The sequence below is a fragment of the Euphorbia lathyris genome, chromosome 8, assembly GCF_963576675.1.
Source record: "Euphorbia lathyris chromosome 8, ddEupLath1.1, whole genome shotgun sequence".
Taxonomy (NCBI): Eukaryota; Viridiplantae; Streptophyta; class Magnoliopsida; order Malpighiales; family Euphorbiaceae; genus Euphorbia; species Euphorbia lathyris.
The window spans coordinates 22,399,994-22,416,418 of NC_088917.1; the positions used below are offsets into that span (position 1 = coordinate 22,399,994).

Genomic DNA, 16,425 nt, shown 5'->3' on the forward strand with positions numbered 1-16,425 from the left:
TAGTTATTTGTCATTTGGTGTTATTGATAGATAGTAAATGTTGATTGATTTTTCTGTTTTGCATCCCATACCCGTCCCATTTAATTCACGGGTACACGCGGATACCATTATTCGTTAAGAATCAATAAATAAAACAAAAAATATTATACAAATTTAACAAAGTATAAATTTAATAAATCATCCATCTAAAAATTGAACAAATTGAACCTTAATCAATAAAAATAAAATAGCTTAGTGACATCGCTTAATGGTCAAAGAACAATGGTTGGTATTCAAATCGCACATCTTACATCTAAAACACAATAATATTTTTTAATATATAAAAACGTTATGACGGGTAACGGGGTACCGAGTACCCTAGGGGGTCTTCCCATACCCGTCCCATTACCCTAACGGGTAATGGTTTTGATCTCATACCCGTCCGACACCCTTTTATACAAGGTACGGGTAGTCCCATTAGAGTCGGGTAGTGTTGGGTACCGGCGGGTAGAGTACCCGTTGCCATCCCTACTTCTGAGATAGCAACTCCCTTCTCGAGTTTCCATAGATTGGCCATGTGATTCCCCATCGTTGGAAAATTGATGATTTTACCCGTTAGAAATATGCCCACCATATTCTCTTCGGTTTCAGCAAGATCTAATTCATCATGTTGATATTGGCCAAATCGTCCACGAACCTAACCATAAACCCTTAAACCTTTGATATAACAGAAGAAAGATAAAAAAACACGATCATACATGAAATAAAAACCTTCAAGCCCACACAACAATAACAAGAGCAAAAAATAAAGAAACAATTAACAAAGAAACACACTCTCCCATGAAGATGGGGAGACATACACATTAATAAGCGGAGAGACTTTACTTATTATTATAGTATTAATTCATTTGGACTCATGACAAGTGGGCCCACTATAAATTATGATATTCAGATAAACCTCGCCCAGAATAAAGAAGAAAGAGGAACCTTTAAGTAGGGTTCGGGTACATCTTTCGATCGTTCCAATATGCCTGAAGGTGATTAGTCAAAATGTATATTAAAGGACACATGGACCAATCAGAATGATGGACTCCAACATTAGAAGCTGTCATGTGTTTAGGATATCACTTTTTGTTATCTATAAATACTTGAACCACGACAGAGTTGAGGTAACTGATTCTAACCACTTTAAATATTTTCTTTCCAAGTCTTTGGTATTCTCTCAGTTTATCAACTGACTTTACTATCAGAGAGGGTTTGTCGTTCTCCGACCCCTTTTCTGACGGTTCTTGTGTTTATAAGTGACCGGAATCTTGATCGTGAAAGCAAGTTACGAAACGACGGTAACACTATATACATGACACATCTAAAAAAACTACTTTTGAAAATTATTATTAATGTAAATTTTATTTTAAACAAATAATGTAAATTTTAAATGCAAATAAATATTGCCTAAATTTTTTCTTTCAATTTTACCTTTCATAGAAAAACTTAAAATAAAATTTTATCATTTTTTAAGTAAAAATTAATGAGATTTCCCACAAAGCTTAGGATAACATTGACCTTCATCTAACATTAACTATATAATATGATTTTCCATCAACAAAAAAAAAAAAAAAAAAAACTATATACTGTATATGAAAAAACAAAATAACGAAAAAGGTAAGTGTATAAATGTGAATGGGAAAAGTGAGATTAGAAAGGGTCCATAGATAAAGCTGAGTGAGAGATACTGACCTCTCCCTGACCGTCCACACATGCACTGCTACGTTCTATCTTCCATATCCAACTCCTACTTTCCATATAGCCTAATCCCTTCATTCTCTCTATCTTACGCTCTTCGCGCTCTCTCGCGCGCATTACGCACTTTCCTCTTCTGAATTCCACTCCGCTAATTTACGCTGCGTAATCTCAGCTTCTTAACTGTAACCCCCTCCGAGTTTTCAAATTTCAGAAAGGAAAAAAAAAATCACAGACGCACACAGAAGGGAAGAAGAAAGGACACGGAATCGCTGACCTCTCTGATCATGTCTCCTTGCCTGCTTCAAACAAATCAGTTACCTCATCTTTTTTAATCATTTCTTATTTGACTTTTTCAGAGTGAGTGTTCACATCTCTTTTACTACGTTCTTCTTCATTATATTAATGATAGGCATGATCAATAATGGTGAAATGATGATAGTGATAATATTGGATTCTCTTTTGCTTTTGAAATAAATAAATTGGGTTCTTGACCTGTAACGGTTTTTCGTTAATAGTAGATCTTATGTAGGAATCGTTTTGTAATGAATGCGGGGATATTTTTTTCTTAATTACCGAATTTTTTGGTGTTGACAGAGTTTTGAAGCAGGGAAGGAGACTGTGAGTTGAGATTTGAAACAATTATTCCATGAGTTTTCACTAAATGGGGTGTGTATACTCGCGAGCCTGTATTGGCGAGGTGTGTGCGCCGAGGGAACAAAGAATCAAGCAGCAGCATCAACAACAGATCCTGCAACAGACTAGAGGTCATGCCAGAGGAGCTGGGGGTCATGCCAGAGGAGCTGAGTTCCCTGTTTATAGTCCGCAATTGTCTTCTCCGGATTCGGAAGGGCGTGATCAAATTAATCAGTTAAACTCTTCCGCAGAACCGGAATTGGGGATTGCTAGGTTAGCTAGGGTTTCCTCTCAGTTCCTTCCGCCAAGTGGTTCGAGGAACGTTAAGGTTCCAGCGGCTAATTACGAATTGAGATACTCATATCTATCTCAGCGTGGTTTCTATCCGGATGCACTCGATAAGGCGAATCAGGATAGTTTCTGTATCCACACACCGTTTGGGACGAGTGCAAATGATAATTTTTTTGGGGTATTTGATGGGCATGGAGAATTTGGGGCTCAGTGCTCGCAGTTCGTGAAGCGAAAGTTGTGTGAGAATTTGCTGAGAAATAGTAAATTTAATGTGGATGCAGTGGAGGCTTGTCATTCGGCGTTTTTGACTACTAATTCGCAGTTGCATGCCGATAGCTTGGACGATAGCATGAGCGGGACGACAGCGATAACAGTGTTAGTCAGGGGAAAGACACTATACGTGGCTAATACTGGGGATTCGAGAGCGGTTCTAGCAGAGAGGAGAGGGAAGGAGATTGCAGCTATTGATCTATCAAATGATCAGACTCCATTTCGAGCAGATGAAATTGAGAGGGTTAAGCTTTGTGGAGCTAGAGTGCTCACTTTGGATCAGATTGAGGGGTTAAAAAATCCTGATGTGCAGTGTTGGGGAACTGAGGAGCAGGATGATGGCGATCCTCCAAGATTGTGGGTCCCAAATGGGATGTATCCAGGAACTGCTTTTACGAGGAGTATTGGAGATTCTATTGCTGAGACAATTGGAGTGGTTGCAAATCCTGAAATTGCTGTTCTTGAGCTTACCCCTCAGCATCCTTTCTTCGTGATTGCTAGTGATGGGGTTTTTGAGTTCCTCTCAAGCCAAACTGTGGTTGAGATGGTAAGGTATCTTCATTCTCTCTTCTCTGAGCAACATTTTGTCATTGAATGCTTTTCAGTTGAAATTGAAGGTTTATGACTGCTTATTTGCTCTATTACTGAAACATGCTTGCTGTTAGCAACTAAACAACTTATATTAGTAAGTCTGATGGAAAGGATTTCATGCTGTGGGTACTAAAACAGGCTGAATTTTCAGTGAAGTTGAGAAGTTAAAATGCAAAATTAAGTGAGATAAAGACAAATGCTCACAAAGAAAGAATCTTATAATATTCTAGATGTTGAGCAATACCATAATTGGATAGGTGTGAATTTGAAAAGAAAGGACTACACACTAGATATATTTTGTATAAATTGAGTAGATATATGGATGCTGATTTTAGTATTTGGTTAGAATCAACATGAATTATCTATTAAAAATCTGTAGTTAGAACTTTTTAAAAAGTTGTATTAACTCCTATCTGAGCACTCTCTAAAAGTCGTCGTTTTTGTTTTGATTATTATTACTACACTTGGATAAGCGGATATTATGTGACAATGAGAATACGTAATTTTAATTGGAAAAGTACATGGAAATATGTGAATTTATTTCTGTGCCTACTATTTTGTGTAAAATAGTACCTAATACTTTGCTTGCCAGTGGTTATAAACTTATGCATATGGGCCAATTTTGGACTTCCTTGTCAGTTAGCAATAAAATCCAAAGTTGCACTAAATAAGAAATCAATTTACACTCCTTCAATAACGTGGATCATATATCTGCATGCTGGCATTTAAGACATCAACTGAGTTTTGCTTCCTCTGCTCTTTGCAAGGAAAATTTCATGACAAAACTAAATTACTATCTTATACTACGATCAGGCCATACTTGCCTGTTTGATAAAAGTGTCCGATATGTTGTTATATACATCTCTTAAGCAAATCATGTATGCCGTTTTTTTCTCCTTATTCTTTTCAATTCTTAGAGGGCGAGCCTTGGCGCAACGGTAAACGTTGTTGTCGTGTGACCAAGAGGTCACGGGTTCGAGTCTTAGGAGCGGCCTCTTGCCAAATAAATTGGCAGGGGAAGGCTTGCCCCCAGTACACCCTTGTGGTGGGACCCCTCCCCGGACCCTCGCTCAGCGGGGATGCGTAGTGCGACCGGGCCGCCCTTTTTATTCTTTTCAATTCTTCTGTTCTTGTTTGTAATATCAGCTTTACTTATTTTGCTTCAAAATAAACAGGTTGCTAAATATGGAGATCCACGAGATGCTTGTGCTGCAATTGTAGCTGAATCATATAGACTTTGGCTACAGTATGAAACTCGTACTGATGACATCACTGTGATAGTTGTGCATATTGATGGGCTAACCAATGTAAGTGAACTCCCTATTTGTATATAACCTTTGGTTTATCCGGTTTTCTTTACTGAGAGGTTGTTTGAATTCTCGTCTTTCTTCTCTCTCAGGATGTTGTTGGTGAGTCGACAAGTCCGGGGACTGTTCTAACAGCACCTACTCCCCAAGTTGTAGAGGTGACTGGGAAAGAATCTCCTTCAACCTTTAGCTGGAACTCTCAGAACCAGCGTGTAAGGCATGATTTATCTCGGGCACGACTTCGTGCCATTGAGAGTTCACTAGAGAATGGGAAAGTTTGGATTCCTCCATCTCCAGCACATAGGAAAACTTGGGAAGAAGAAGTAAATAATCTATATATTTATGCCTGATTTTCTGTTTGATCTAGTAGGTTGCAGAAATATATACTAAATCGCATACACTTTTGTTGACAGGCACAGATTGAGAGGGCCTTGCAAGACCACTTCCTATTCAAGAAGCTTACTGATTCTCAGTGTCAAGTTCTATTGGACTGTATGCAAAGAGTTGAAGTCCAGCCCGGAGAAGTTGTAGTTAAACAGGTTAATTCTCTCTGTTATTCCTGTTTGGTCAGCTGGGGTACATGGTCTGTTAAGATTTTTTAACTGATCAAAGTTCAGGGGAGGCTCACGAAAAAAGATCATTGACTATGCTCAAGTTTGTTCGGTTCAAGACATGTTTACTTAAAAGAAAGATAATCTAAACCAACCAAGTAGTTGACTAATGTTCTGAAATATATACATGAAGCAGAAGCACTTCAATTAGTCAACCAATGAATTAGAAATTTTCAACTGAAATTGAGAGATGATCGCAAATTTGCAAACTTTGATCCATGTTCATGCATATGCACCTATAGTAGAGAATTGCTGTCAGCAATATATGTAAAGTATGAAGTAAAACTGTGGTTTTAATCATCAAGAATAGAAATGTGATGATAATTCTGAATGCAGGGTGGTGAAGGCGATTGCTTTTATGTTGTTGGTAGTGGAGAGTTTGAGGTGTATGCTACCCAGGTTGCTTTATTATTTTGTTTTCTTTTTAAAGTCATATTTGTCTCTTTCTTTGAGAATTACTGTTTGATTGTGAAGCAATTATCCGACTGCAGGAAGAAGTAAATGGAGAGGTGCCCAAAGTTTTGCAGCGATATACAGCAGATAAGTTATCGTCCTTCGGAGAGCTAGCACTGATGTGGGTTATATTCCAATTCTTTGATATAAATGTGTATTTGTATTTGCTATTAGTTCACACTATCTCTTTGTTTAAAATTCGAATATGATATTACCAATTGTGGAGTAATTGATCATAAACCTAGAAAATAATTCAATAAATGACTGCAAACACCTCCTGATCATAACTCTTCCCATGTTGTTTGTGCAAGTTAAAGATCACATTCTCCTTTGTGCTAATAGTTCCATAATGTCCATGTCTCTAATAGTTTGATAAATGACTTCAAGCACATGTTGACTCCTTCAATGTCCTTGCATATGAAGTTTATTCTAATTATTTGTTTGATTTGAGTTTACCTTTTTTCATTCTGTTAATGATTTTCTTTTGCATGTCTTGCAATGTAGGTACAATAAGCCACTCCAGGCCTCTGTTCGTGCTGTCACTGGTGGAACATTATGGGCTTTAAAGAGAGAAGATTTTCGTGGGATTTTGATGTCAGAATTTTCTAATTTGTTATCCCTGAAGCTGCTACGCAGTGTGGATCTTCTTTCCAGATTGACAATACTGCAGCTGAGTCGCATTGCAGATTCTCTTGCTGAAGTTTCCTTCTTAGATGGGCAGACAATAGTTAATGGGGTAAAGTCATTTCCTCCAAAAACATATGAATCGATTATCTTTCTTCTCTCTTAATATTCCTTCAATATAATCTAGCAGAATGAGGCCCCCCCTGCATTATACATTATTCAGAGGGGACGGGTGAGACTTACTTTTGATGCAGACGTATTCAGCAATACAAATGTTGGAAGTTTGAATATTGAGAACCAGAATGAGGACAATAGTTACTTGAGTGGTAAAAGACTCTCATTGGAAAAGACAGAGGGAGACTATTTTGGTGAATGGGCACTTCTTGGTGAAGATGTTGGTTCACTGAGTGCAGTTGCTGTGGGTGATTGCACATGTTCCATCTTGACAAAGGAAAAATTTGATTCAGTCGTTGGCCCTTTGACAAAGCTTTCACATGATGCAGAAAAGTATGTTGTCATTTCAATTAAGAAATATTTTATTGGATGTTTTTATTTCCCATACTCTGTGGGTGATGTAGGATTTTTATTTATTTACTTATTATTAGTGTTACATATTTTTTGGGGTTAAATTTATTGGATTTGTTAAATCTTTGTTTCAAAAGTATTTTATATTCCTAATATCTTCCGAATAAAATCATATAGGTCAAGGTGTTCTTCTGCAGATTTTTCCAAGGAATCCATTGGAAATGCTGATACTATTTTAGCTCTTCCTAAAGTTCGCCTCTGTGATTTGGTAGGTGGTGTTCTGTCCTGTTGTATCAGATTTTTCTTGCATGATCTAATGCTATTTGTTGTACAGGAGTGGAAGACTTGTTTGTATAGCACCGACTGCAGTGAGATTGGGCTCGTACTTTTGAAGGACTCAGGTTAATCTCCCTTTACACCTAAATTTGTCTTAGTATGCAGATATGTATGTATGAACATGTGCTCTCATATATACTTGTGATATGAAAGTTATGGCAATCACACTAAATATTTTATTGTGAATCTCTTGGCTGTCAGCAAATTTGTATAGTTTGAAAAGATTTTCGAAGGAGAAGATAAAAAAACTGGGAAAGGAGGCTCAAGTTTTGAAAGAGAAGAATCTAATGAAGAGCATGAGCCCTTCAGCTTGTGTGCCCCAGGTTCTTTGTACTTGTGCAGATAGAATGCATGCGGGGATATTGTTGAATGTGTGCTTAGCTTGTCCGTTGGCTTCAATACTTCACACAGCGCTTGATGAACCATCTGCACGGTTTTGCGCTGCTTCTGTTGTTATTGCGTTGGAGGATCTACACCAGGTCTGTTGCATGGAATTGTTTTTTCTTTTTCTCCTTTCAATTTCTCTGTTTTCCTGTTATGATTCTATAATCTTTTTACCATTCATTTTCTTTACTTGATTTTCAGAATGGTATTCTCTACAGAGGTGTGTCTCCTGATGTCTTAATGTTGGACCAAACAGGACATTTACAGGTTGGTTCTATATATTATTTTGCTGTCAGATATCTAAACCACTCTCATGCAGGTCTTGAAGTGTATAACCTGTCCTTTGTACAAAAATAGTGTGGCGTATGCTCAAGTTATTATTTTATTTTTTTCCGTTTTGTTTTATTGTAGCTAGTGGACTTCAGATTTGCGAAAAAGTTGTCAGGTGACAGAACGTTTACGATTTGTGGGATGGCAGATTCTTTGTCTCCAGAGATTGTGCAGGGTAAAGGTCATGGTCTTCCTGCTGATTGGTAAGAGGCTATTATGTTCATTCTATTACTTGAGAAAGTGTTTACTGCTTTGAAAAAAAGTCTCCTTTATTAATTGGTGAATCCTCTTCCTTCCTCGTTTGTTTAACGAAGTTACTTGTTTCGCTGTATAAATTAAAAGTTGTGAAGTAAGAAGGCCATTTAGCAGCAGAGTGCATATTTTAATTTGGGAGGTCTCAGTGCATAACCTGCCTATTTTATTGCCAGTATTTTGGTCCTTTGACGTGATTGCATCCATTTTTGTCCCCACACTTTGCATTAGTCTGCAATTAGTTATTCCACCTATATTTGCAGCATTTTCTCCTTGGTCATCTTGATTTATGGTTTTGAAAATACAAGGAGGGGAGAGAGAGGGAGAGAGAAGTCGAGGGTCTTAGAAATATAGATAGAGATGACCTTAACATAAGTGAAATACGGGGATTAAACTGAGGAGTTTTAATGGTAAGGACAATGTTGTGAATCACTAACTTCATCGGATTGTATTTGGGCAAATGAATTTATATAGATAGAACTGTACGAATTTGAATTTGGTAGTATTTTGGGGAGGAGCATTTGAATTTGAATTTGAATTTGATTTAGAAAATTGATCCTCTTTACCAATATTTCCGAGTTTATTACTGCCAATTGGATATCATCCTTGTTCATTTTGTGATACTGATACTTCATTTACCATGTGATTGACAATTTAAATCGCGTAAAATAAGCACATTATCTTCTGAAATGATGAGGAATGGATATTTGAATTGAGGGCTGTATTGCTTGATTCTTGCAAATTATACATGTACAAATTCAACATTATGCCGAGCCAAGAACTTTTTACAATATATAGAAGACCTATTTCAAATATGATTATGTTCCATTTTAAGAGCGGTTGGGATTTGAGAAAAGAAAATGAAGGAATCATGGCGGTTTTATGACAAACAATTATCCATGACATCAATGTATTCCTCGTAATTAGATTTTATCGTTATTTCCTTGACTGTAGAACTGTTGAAATTTCTAGAACCGCCATAGAAACAAATTTTAATGGTAAAAATTATCTAGGTGGGCATTGGGAGTCTTGATCTACTTCATGTTGAAAGGTGAAATGCCATTTGGTTCGTGGAGACAAAGTGAACTTGACACATACGCGAAGATTGCGAAAGGACAGATAACCATTCCCCCTACATTCAGCCCTGAAGCTGCTGATCTCATCACAAAGGTTTTGTTGAGTTCATTTAGGCCGATTATTTTTCCTGATTTTGAGAAACCTTCTTTTTCCCTTAATAATATATTCTCTTTTATGAGTAACATGTTCAGTTACTTGAAGTGGACGAAGATTTCAGACTTGGAGGCCTGGGTTCTGATTCTGTTAAAAGTCATCGATGGTTTGAAGGTGTTGACTGGAATGGAATCAGAGACGGAAGCTCTCCTGTTCCTCATGAAATAACCAATCGTGTTACCCAAAGTTACGAAATTCATTCCGAGGATTTTAGTGATCGTCTTCCCTCTCCATCCCAAGACACAAATGAACTGGATGCCCCTGAGTGGCTGGACGATTGGTAGAAGAATCGATACGAGGATTTTAACTTTTTTGTTTGGAGTAGAGTTATCTTCTTCCTGGAAGATGATGTCATATTTGCTTGAACATAATCAGAGCGTGGAACCTGAAAAATCTGCGGATAAATGAAGAGGAAGCTGCGGGTTTGAACCTGACCGGGAACCTTTATTTTTACTGTCATAAAGAATATGATTGCATAGGTGGATTACTTGTATGGGTAGCTGTACTAACCAATTCTACAGAGAAAGAGGTCAGTCAATTGATTCTTAATTATATTTTGAATCCTTTTTTTGGGTGTATGTCCCACTTCTGTAAATACGTATATAATATGTAAATGAGTTTCTTCTGCTCTGGAAATGAAATTCTAGCATTCAAAATCGTGTCATATTATTTATACCTTTTATATGATATAAAGGTAAGAAAAATGATAATCATAGCAGTCGTGTCGTGTTAGTTAAGCATTGCCCGTGGTTGAATTTGCTTATGGTAGTGATTGGTCAATTCAATGTGCATTCTTTGCTTTTTACAAGATTAGATTGAATCTATGTTTGGTTCTCTTTTATGGTTCCTTGTTTGTTTTTTTTTTCAATTTATACAATAGAATAGAAGTTTTTGATTAGAATTGAGAAACATTTAGGTGCTGTTTGGTTCGCGGAATGGAATGGAATAGAATAGAATAGAATGAGTATTCCAAAGGAATAGAATAGCAAAGAATGAAATAGAATGGAATAAAATGGAATGGAATAACTATTCCTATGTTTGATTGATGGAATAAAATGGAATGGAATAGATAATTTTTTTATTCAAAAGACAACATTACCCTCAAATGTAATTTATTATTTCTTTCAAATTAAAACCAGAAAAACGTGAAAAAACGCAAAAAAAAAAAAAAAAAAACTTGAAAATTTGAAAATCACTAAAAGTACAAAAAAAAAAGAAAAACATGAAAAACGCGGAACACGAAAAGCGTGCAAAAACGTTAAAAACACGAAAATGTGAAAAATGCGCTTATAACATTTTTTAATATTTTCATGTTTTTGCATGTTTTTTTTATGTTTTTTCGTGTTTTCCAAGTTTTCTTGTTTTTCGCGTTTGTTCATATTTTCTTATTTTTCACATTTTGTCATGTTTTCGTGTTATTCACGTTATTGTGTTTTTTTAAATTTTTTTCGTTTTTTTCGCGTTTTCACGTTTTAGTTTTTCGGTTTTTCCTTTTTTCGTGTTTTTGTATTTTTCACATTTTGTTACTTTTTCGTGTTATTTATGTTTTTCGTATTTTTTTACGGTTTCGTGTTTTGTTTGCGTTTTTCGCGTTTTTCACGTATTGTCATGCATTTGTGTTTTAGCATTTTTCGTATTTTTCAAGCTTTTGTATATTTCGTGTTTTGTCACTTTTTTGCTTATTGTTTTGTGTTTTTCGTGTGTTTGTTTTTTTTGTTGTTTTCATGTTTCATATTTTTTGTATTTTCATTTTTTAACGTTTTCCTCATTTTTCACCTTTTTTTATGATATAAATTAGGGATTCGCCAAAATTTATAGGATTTGAGAAATTGGCTAGAGAGAAGGTTGATGATTTAATGGAGGGTAATTTTATAAATTATAAAAATACAATATTAGGAATATGTTATTCTTTGGATAAATTGAAGAATAGCTATTCCATGAAAACAATGAATAGGGATTCCATGGAATAGCTATTCCATCAAAAGAATTGAACCAAAGGTGGGAGTAGCTATTCCTAAAGAATAACTATTCTATTCCCATTTTATTCCGCGAACTAAACGAGCCCTTAGTGATAGTTATTTGAAAAGAAATTAGTTAAAATCTATCGGTTAACGACTAACAACAATAAGAAGTAAACATAGACAGCTGAAGTAAACATGAACATTTGAACCAAACGATGCGACATGTTGAAGGGAGTAATCTCAGAATTTTGGTGGCTTGAACTCGTAAACCAGAGTTATCTTCTATTTTAGCCCCACAGAATTTTGGTGGCTTGAACTCGTAGTTGTGATTTGCTAAACACTTGCACATTTTCAGTTTCTAAAGATGGAAAGAGAAACATCTCATAAATTATTCTTGTGCGATGTGAAAAAGTGAAAGCAAATTTCCTTTAACAAGGATTTTTTTTTTGTTTTTTTTTTCATTTTATAGTTCCTCAGTGTGTATTGTTATTTTTGGCCATTGTTTGGATGTGATTCATATAGGGATGTAAACGAGGTAGGATTACATTCCCCATTCCCACTCTCTAGCTTATCGGGGATTCCCTGAAACCTTAACGGGGAAATTTTGTACTAGTTTGTTAGAGATTCTGACAGTAGAAGATTAGGGTAGAAACTGATCTTAGAAGAACAAAAGAATAGAAAAAAGAGAGAACATGGAATGAAAAACAAATAATTATAAGAAGAAAACAGATTTTCATTAATAATTATTGTCATGTCAATACACTACTGAGGAAGAGACTAAATAGGGGAAAACTACTTTGCTGACGTGGCATCAGGTGTTTAGCAACATGAATGCGCATTACGTGGTCCTCCCAAGTGGCATTCAGAGCTGACATTCTCTTCCATGGAATTTGTAGTTGGAAAACAATGAACTTAAATGGGCTCTGTAATTGAAACCAACCATCCTTATTGAGCTATTTTTCTCCAAAACCCATAATTTGATTACTAAATTGCCAACATTTTGCGCTCCAAATCATTGCCAAATTGTTGTTGCACGCCTTATGGTGCCAAAATGATCAACTGTAGTTCTAACTAATATCAACTGTTGTTGTAACATTTAGTGGTTGAGTGACACACACTGAAACTTCCCATGTTGTTGTAACATGTTGTTGCCACACATTGAAACTTCCTATGATTGCCCATTGCGTGATCCTCCCAAGTGGCATCCAGAGTTAACATTCTCTTCCATAGAATTTGTAGCTGGAACACAGTGAACTTAAATGGGTTCTGTAACTGAAACCAACCATCCGTATTGAGCCATTTTTTCCCAAAAACCCATAATTTGATTACTAAATTGCCAACATTTTGCGCTCCAAGTCATTATTGCATGTCTTGTGGTGCCAAAATGATCAACTGTTGTTGTAACATCTAGTAGCTGAGTGTCTGGGGAATTTTATTTATCATCATTTGATGTTGAAGAAACCCAAGTTTATCAATTATTCTCAGATGCTGAAAGGTTGCTTGCTTGGCAAATAGGAGAACCAAATGAAGTTTCCCATCCATTACCAATTCATTTTGATGAATTAGAATATAATAGGCTAGAATAGAGTTTCGATTACTTGGATTTAAGCCATTTATAAGGTTGAAACAATTAATTCCTTTCTCTAACTTATCAACCCAATTACTCAAATGATGGGAAGGAAATAAGAGTTTCCATCTATGATTTTGACCCTTGAATAAAACATTGTCAAAACTTTGGATGAACGATTCTGCCCAATTGCATTTAGAACTACTTGAGACATGACACTCCAGGGAAGCCATTGAGAGCATTTTGGAAGCGAACTTTGCCAAATCTCTGACTTTCATGTATTGAAGAACCTTTAGTTGTTCCAGCCAAGCATATCTCATTTCCTATAATATTAATGAGCAATAGTAAGCACTGACCTCTGAATATAGCTTTGGGGATAGTATATTGGTTAGAAGTGACAATAACCCCAAGATTAGGATCCTTAGGAGCTTGTACAATATTGCAAAATACAAGATCAAAATTCATCTTTAACAACTGCCTTGATTGGAATCCAAAAGGAATTTGGGAATGATGGTTTTTAACAAGGAGAACGAAGTAATAAAAGGTTTTAAGTTGGGGGGTATAAACTGAATTGATAGTGTTGCCTTCCCTCAACTGTTTTTTCCTCTAACATAATTTCAGAAGCCCTTCATAATAGCCATAGTATACTAACATTTCATCATAATAGTTATAGGGCACTCACATTCCATCATTAACCAGAAGGTGCCTATTGTTTCAGAATTCAGAATACTAGTCTTCTTTGGCAACTCAACTTTCACCACTTTGCCTTCTATAATTGTTATACTTTCACCCAATGTTGGTTCCGCACCAATTAAAGATAAAATACCGCTACCCACATTAACAACAACACAACTAAAACAACCTACCCAATTATGCAAAACAACAATGTAATAGGCACATGTCCTCACATAATTCTGTAGCATATGCTGATGATGTAACATTTGCCCATAACAATGAACATACATTTTCATATGCCATACCCCACCGGTAATATGATGCACATCTAAAACTGCATCAGATTCATCAAGTCTTTTATCTAGAATCTCTATAAACCTAGCCACCCTAACACGTAGACTACTATCTTTGGACCACTCACTTCCTCCTCCTAATAGTTTCTCCAATGACATTACTTCTCCCTTTAAAACATTCTTGTCCTTAAGATTAAAGAATTCATAGCCAAATTAGGAAGGCAGTGAAAATAGGACAAGATCACAACAAAAATTAGAAAAAGAATTCATAGCCAAATTGCAGCCAATGCTAAGATTAAAAGGTTTGGTTTCTTTCAAAGGAATGAATATAGCCTCATGATTCACAATTTTTTTTAACTTGAGTACCAAACAGATCAATATGATGTTTGTTTCAGGAGTTTTGGGTCTAAGGTGTAACGGTTATTGGGAATATAAAGGTTGGGTTAGGTTTTTGAGTTGTTATAGGTGTTAGGTAGATTTCGGTAAAGGTGTTGGTATGTGAAAGGTGAGCTTGAGAACTAGGGGAGATCTAAATGTAGGATTGAGCTTAGGAGCTTCAATCACATCATTGAGAGGGATGTCCTAAAAGTTAGCTAGCTTAAAAAGATCTATGTATGGGTATGGCCTTTATTCAAATTGATTTTCAGGTTTCAACATGTTAATTAAATAAGAGTCAGTATTTTCTACGTTTACCTTCTCTGTTTGAAGCTCAAGAACCTCCATAGTAGTTGTTTGCTTTTGTTGATGTAGCAGCTCAACGATCTCTATAGTTTTTCCTTACAATTTGAAATCTGCCACCTCCAATTTCTGCTCAGACTTTTCATCGAACACTTAGGGTGCAACTGAAAAAAGATCTGTAACTCTTTGAAACTCTCAAATCGATTGAACTAAGTTTGATAATGATTTGCAGACTTGTTCATCTTTCTCTTGTTGCTTATTGCGAAGCAGTTCCCATTGTTCATCAAACCGTTGCTGCTGCTCGTGAAACTCCCTGCGGCACCGTTCCATTTGCTGTCCAACGTCTTCTATGGTCGGAGGAAAGCTTTCTCTAATACCGATGTCATGATTAGAGATTCCAACAGTAGAAGATTATGGTAGAAACTGATCGTAGAAAAAGAAAAAGAATAGAAAAGACGAGAGAACATGGAATTAGTGAAAAGATAGAAGAGAGAAGAAAAAGAAGAAAGGGGGAAAATAAATTTTCACTAATAATTCTTGTCATGTCGATACATTGCTGAGGAAGAGACTAAACAGGGGGAAACTACCATGCTGACGTGGCAACATGTACAAAACCTATAGCTGTAATATTACAATTGTTTAACTAATCCCCTAACAGAATACGAAAAGCAATAAACAAATAATAAAGCCATAATACAAGCCAAATAACTACTAATTAATCTCTAGTTAATTCTCCTTATAACTCATACTTGGTATCGTGACACCGTCTCCACGGGGATCCCCATTTCCCGTTTAACTATAATTTTTAAATATATAAATTTGTTATTCTCCATCTTCTTGGCATTTTGACATAGTATAACGACAAATAATAACATTAAATTTCAGTTGAATGATGTAAGGAAATAATAAAATTGACCTAATCTAATAACTCTAAAAAGACAAAAAAAAATATATACATATAAAATAATAAATAAATGTTAAACTGGGAATTAATTGGAGAATCCAGGGAAATTCCCTTGGGAACATATTGAGTACGGGTACATGGATCATTGTGGGGCGATAAATCCTATCACTGTCTCCAATTGCGGAGGACAACAATCCTCATCCCATCCTGTAGAGATTCTAATCAGGAATTTTATATCTCCATCCAAGAAAGCAAGAGAAAAACTTTAATGAGTTAAACATTTTCACCTTTTTAACACTCCAATTTGAAGTGTCAACAAACTTAATATCCCTTGGACCTTATTAACCATCGTAAATCTTTTTTCTCAAATATAATATTATCACAAAACCTTATTTTATTAACTCTTCTCAACTCCTCTCTCATTGAAATTGTTAAAATTTTGAATTTAATCCAGTTGGGTTCAAATTTGAGCCCAAAAACATTTAAAGGATGTAAATTCTTCATTCACATAAATTAAACTTTTTATCTAAAGGAGGCAAGGTATTTCTCTCATGAAACAACAATTTTAATATAGAAATAAAAGTAAAATATCTATAACATTGGTAGCTAAAAGCAAATTCATTTCTACTGTGATAAATGATATAATTTAAAGTTAACAAGATGTGTCAATTATAAATATTATTAATAAAAATCTCTCCATAATCATAAATTTTATTACTTTACTATCTATATGCGTCATATCATTATTTATCAGTAATATGTTTTTTGAAATTACAAAAAAAATGTAT

General features: G+C 35.5%; 1 protein-coding gene across 1 annotated transcript; it reads left to right on the forward strand.

Annotated features, from left to right (window-relative positions):
* The first annotated feature begins 1,766 nt into the window (after positions 1–1,766).
* LOC136204161 (protein phosphatase 2C and cyclic nucleotide-binding/kinase domain-containing protein) lies at positions 1,767–10,218 on the forward strand. The gene is made up of 16 exons (XM_065995358.1): positions 1,767–2,079; positions 2,317–3,463; positions 4,683–4,814; positions 4,907–5,137; positions 5,228–5,353; positions 5,762–5,824; positions 5,917–5,999; positions 6,383–6,614; positions 6,693–7,009; positions 7,205–7,295; positions 7,362–7,428; positions 7,565–7,842; positions 7,949–8,014; positions 8,159–8,280; positions 9,343–9,499; positions 9,598–10,218. Exons 2-16 carry the CDS (start codon positions 2,384–2,386, stop codon positions 9,841–9,843), a joined length of 3,291 nt encoding a protein of 1,096 aa, XP_065851430.1. The 5' UTR covers positions 1,767–2,079; positions 2,317–2,383; the 3' UTR covers positions 9,844–10,218.
* The last annotated feature ends 6,207 nt before the right edge of the window (positions 10,219–16,425 follow it).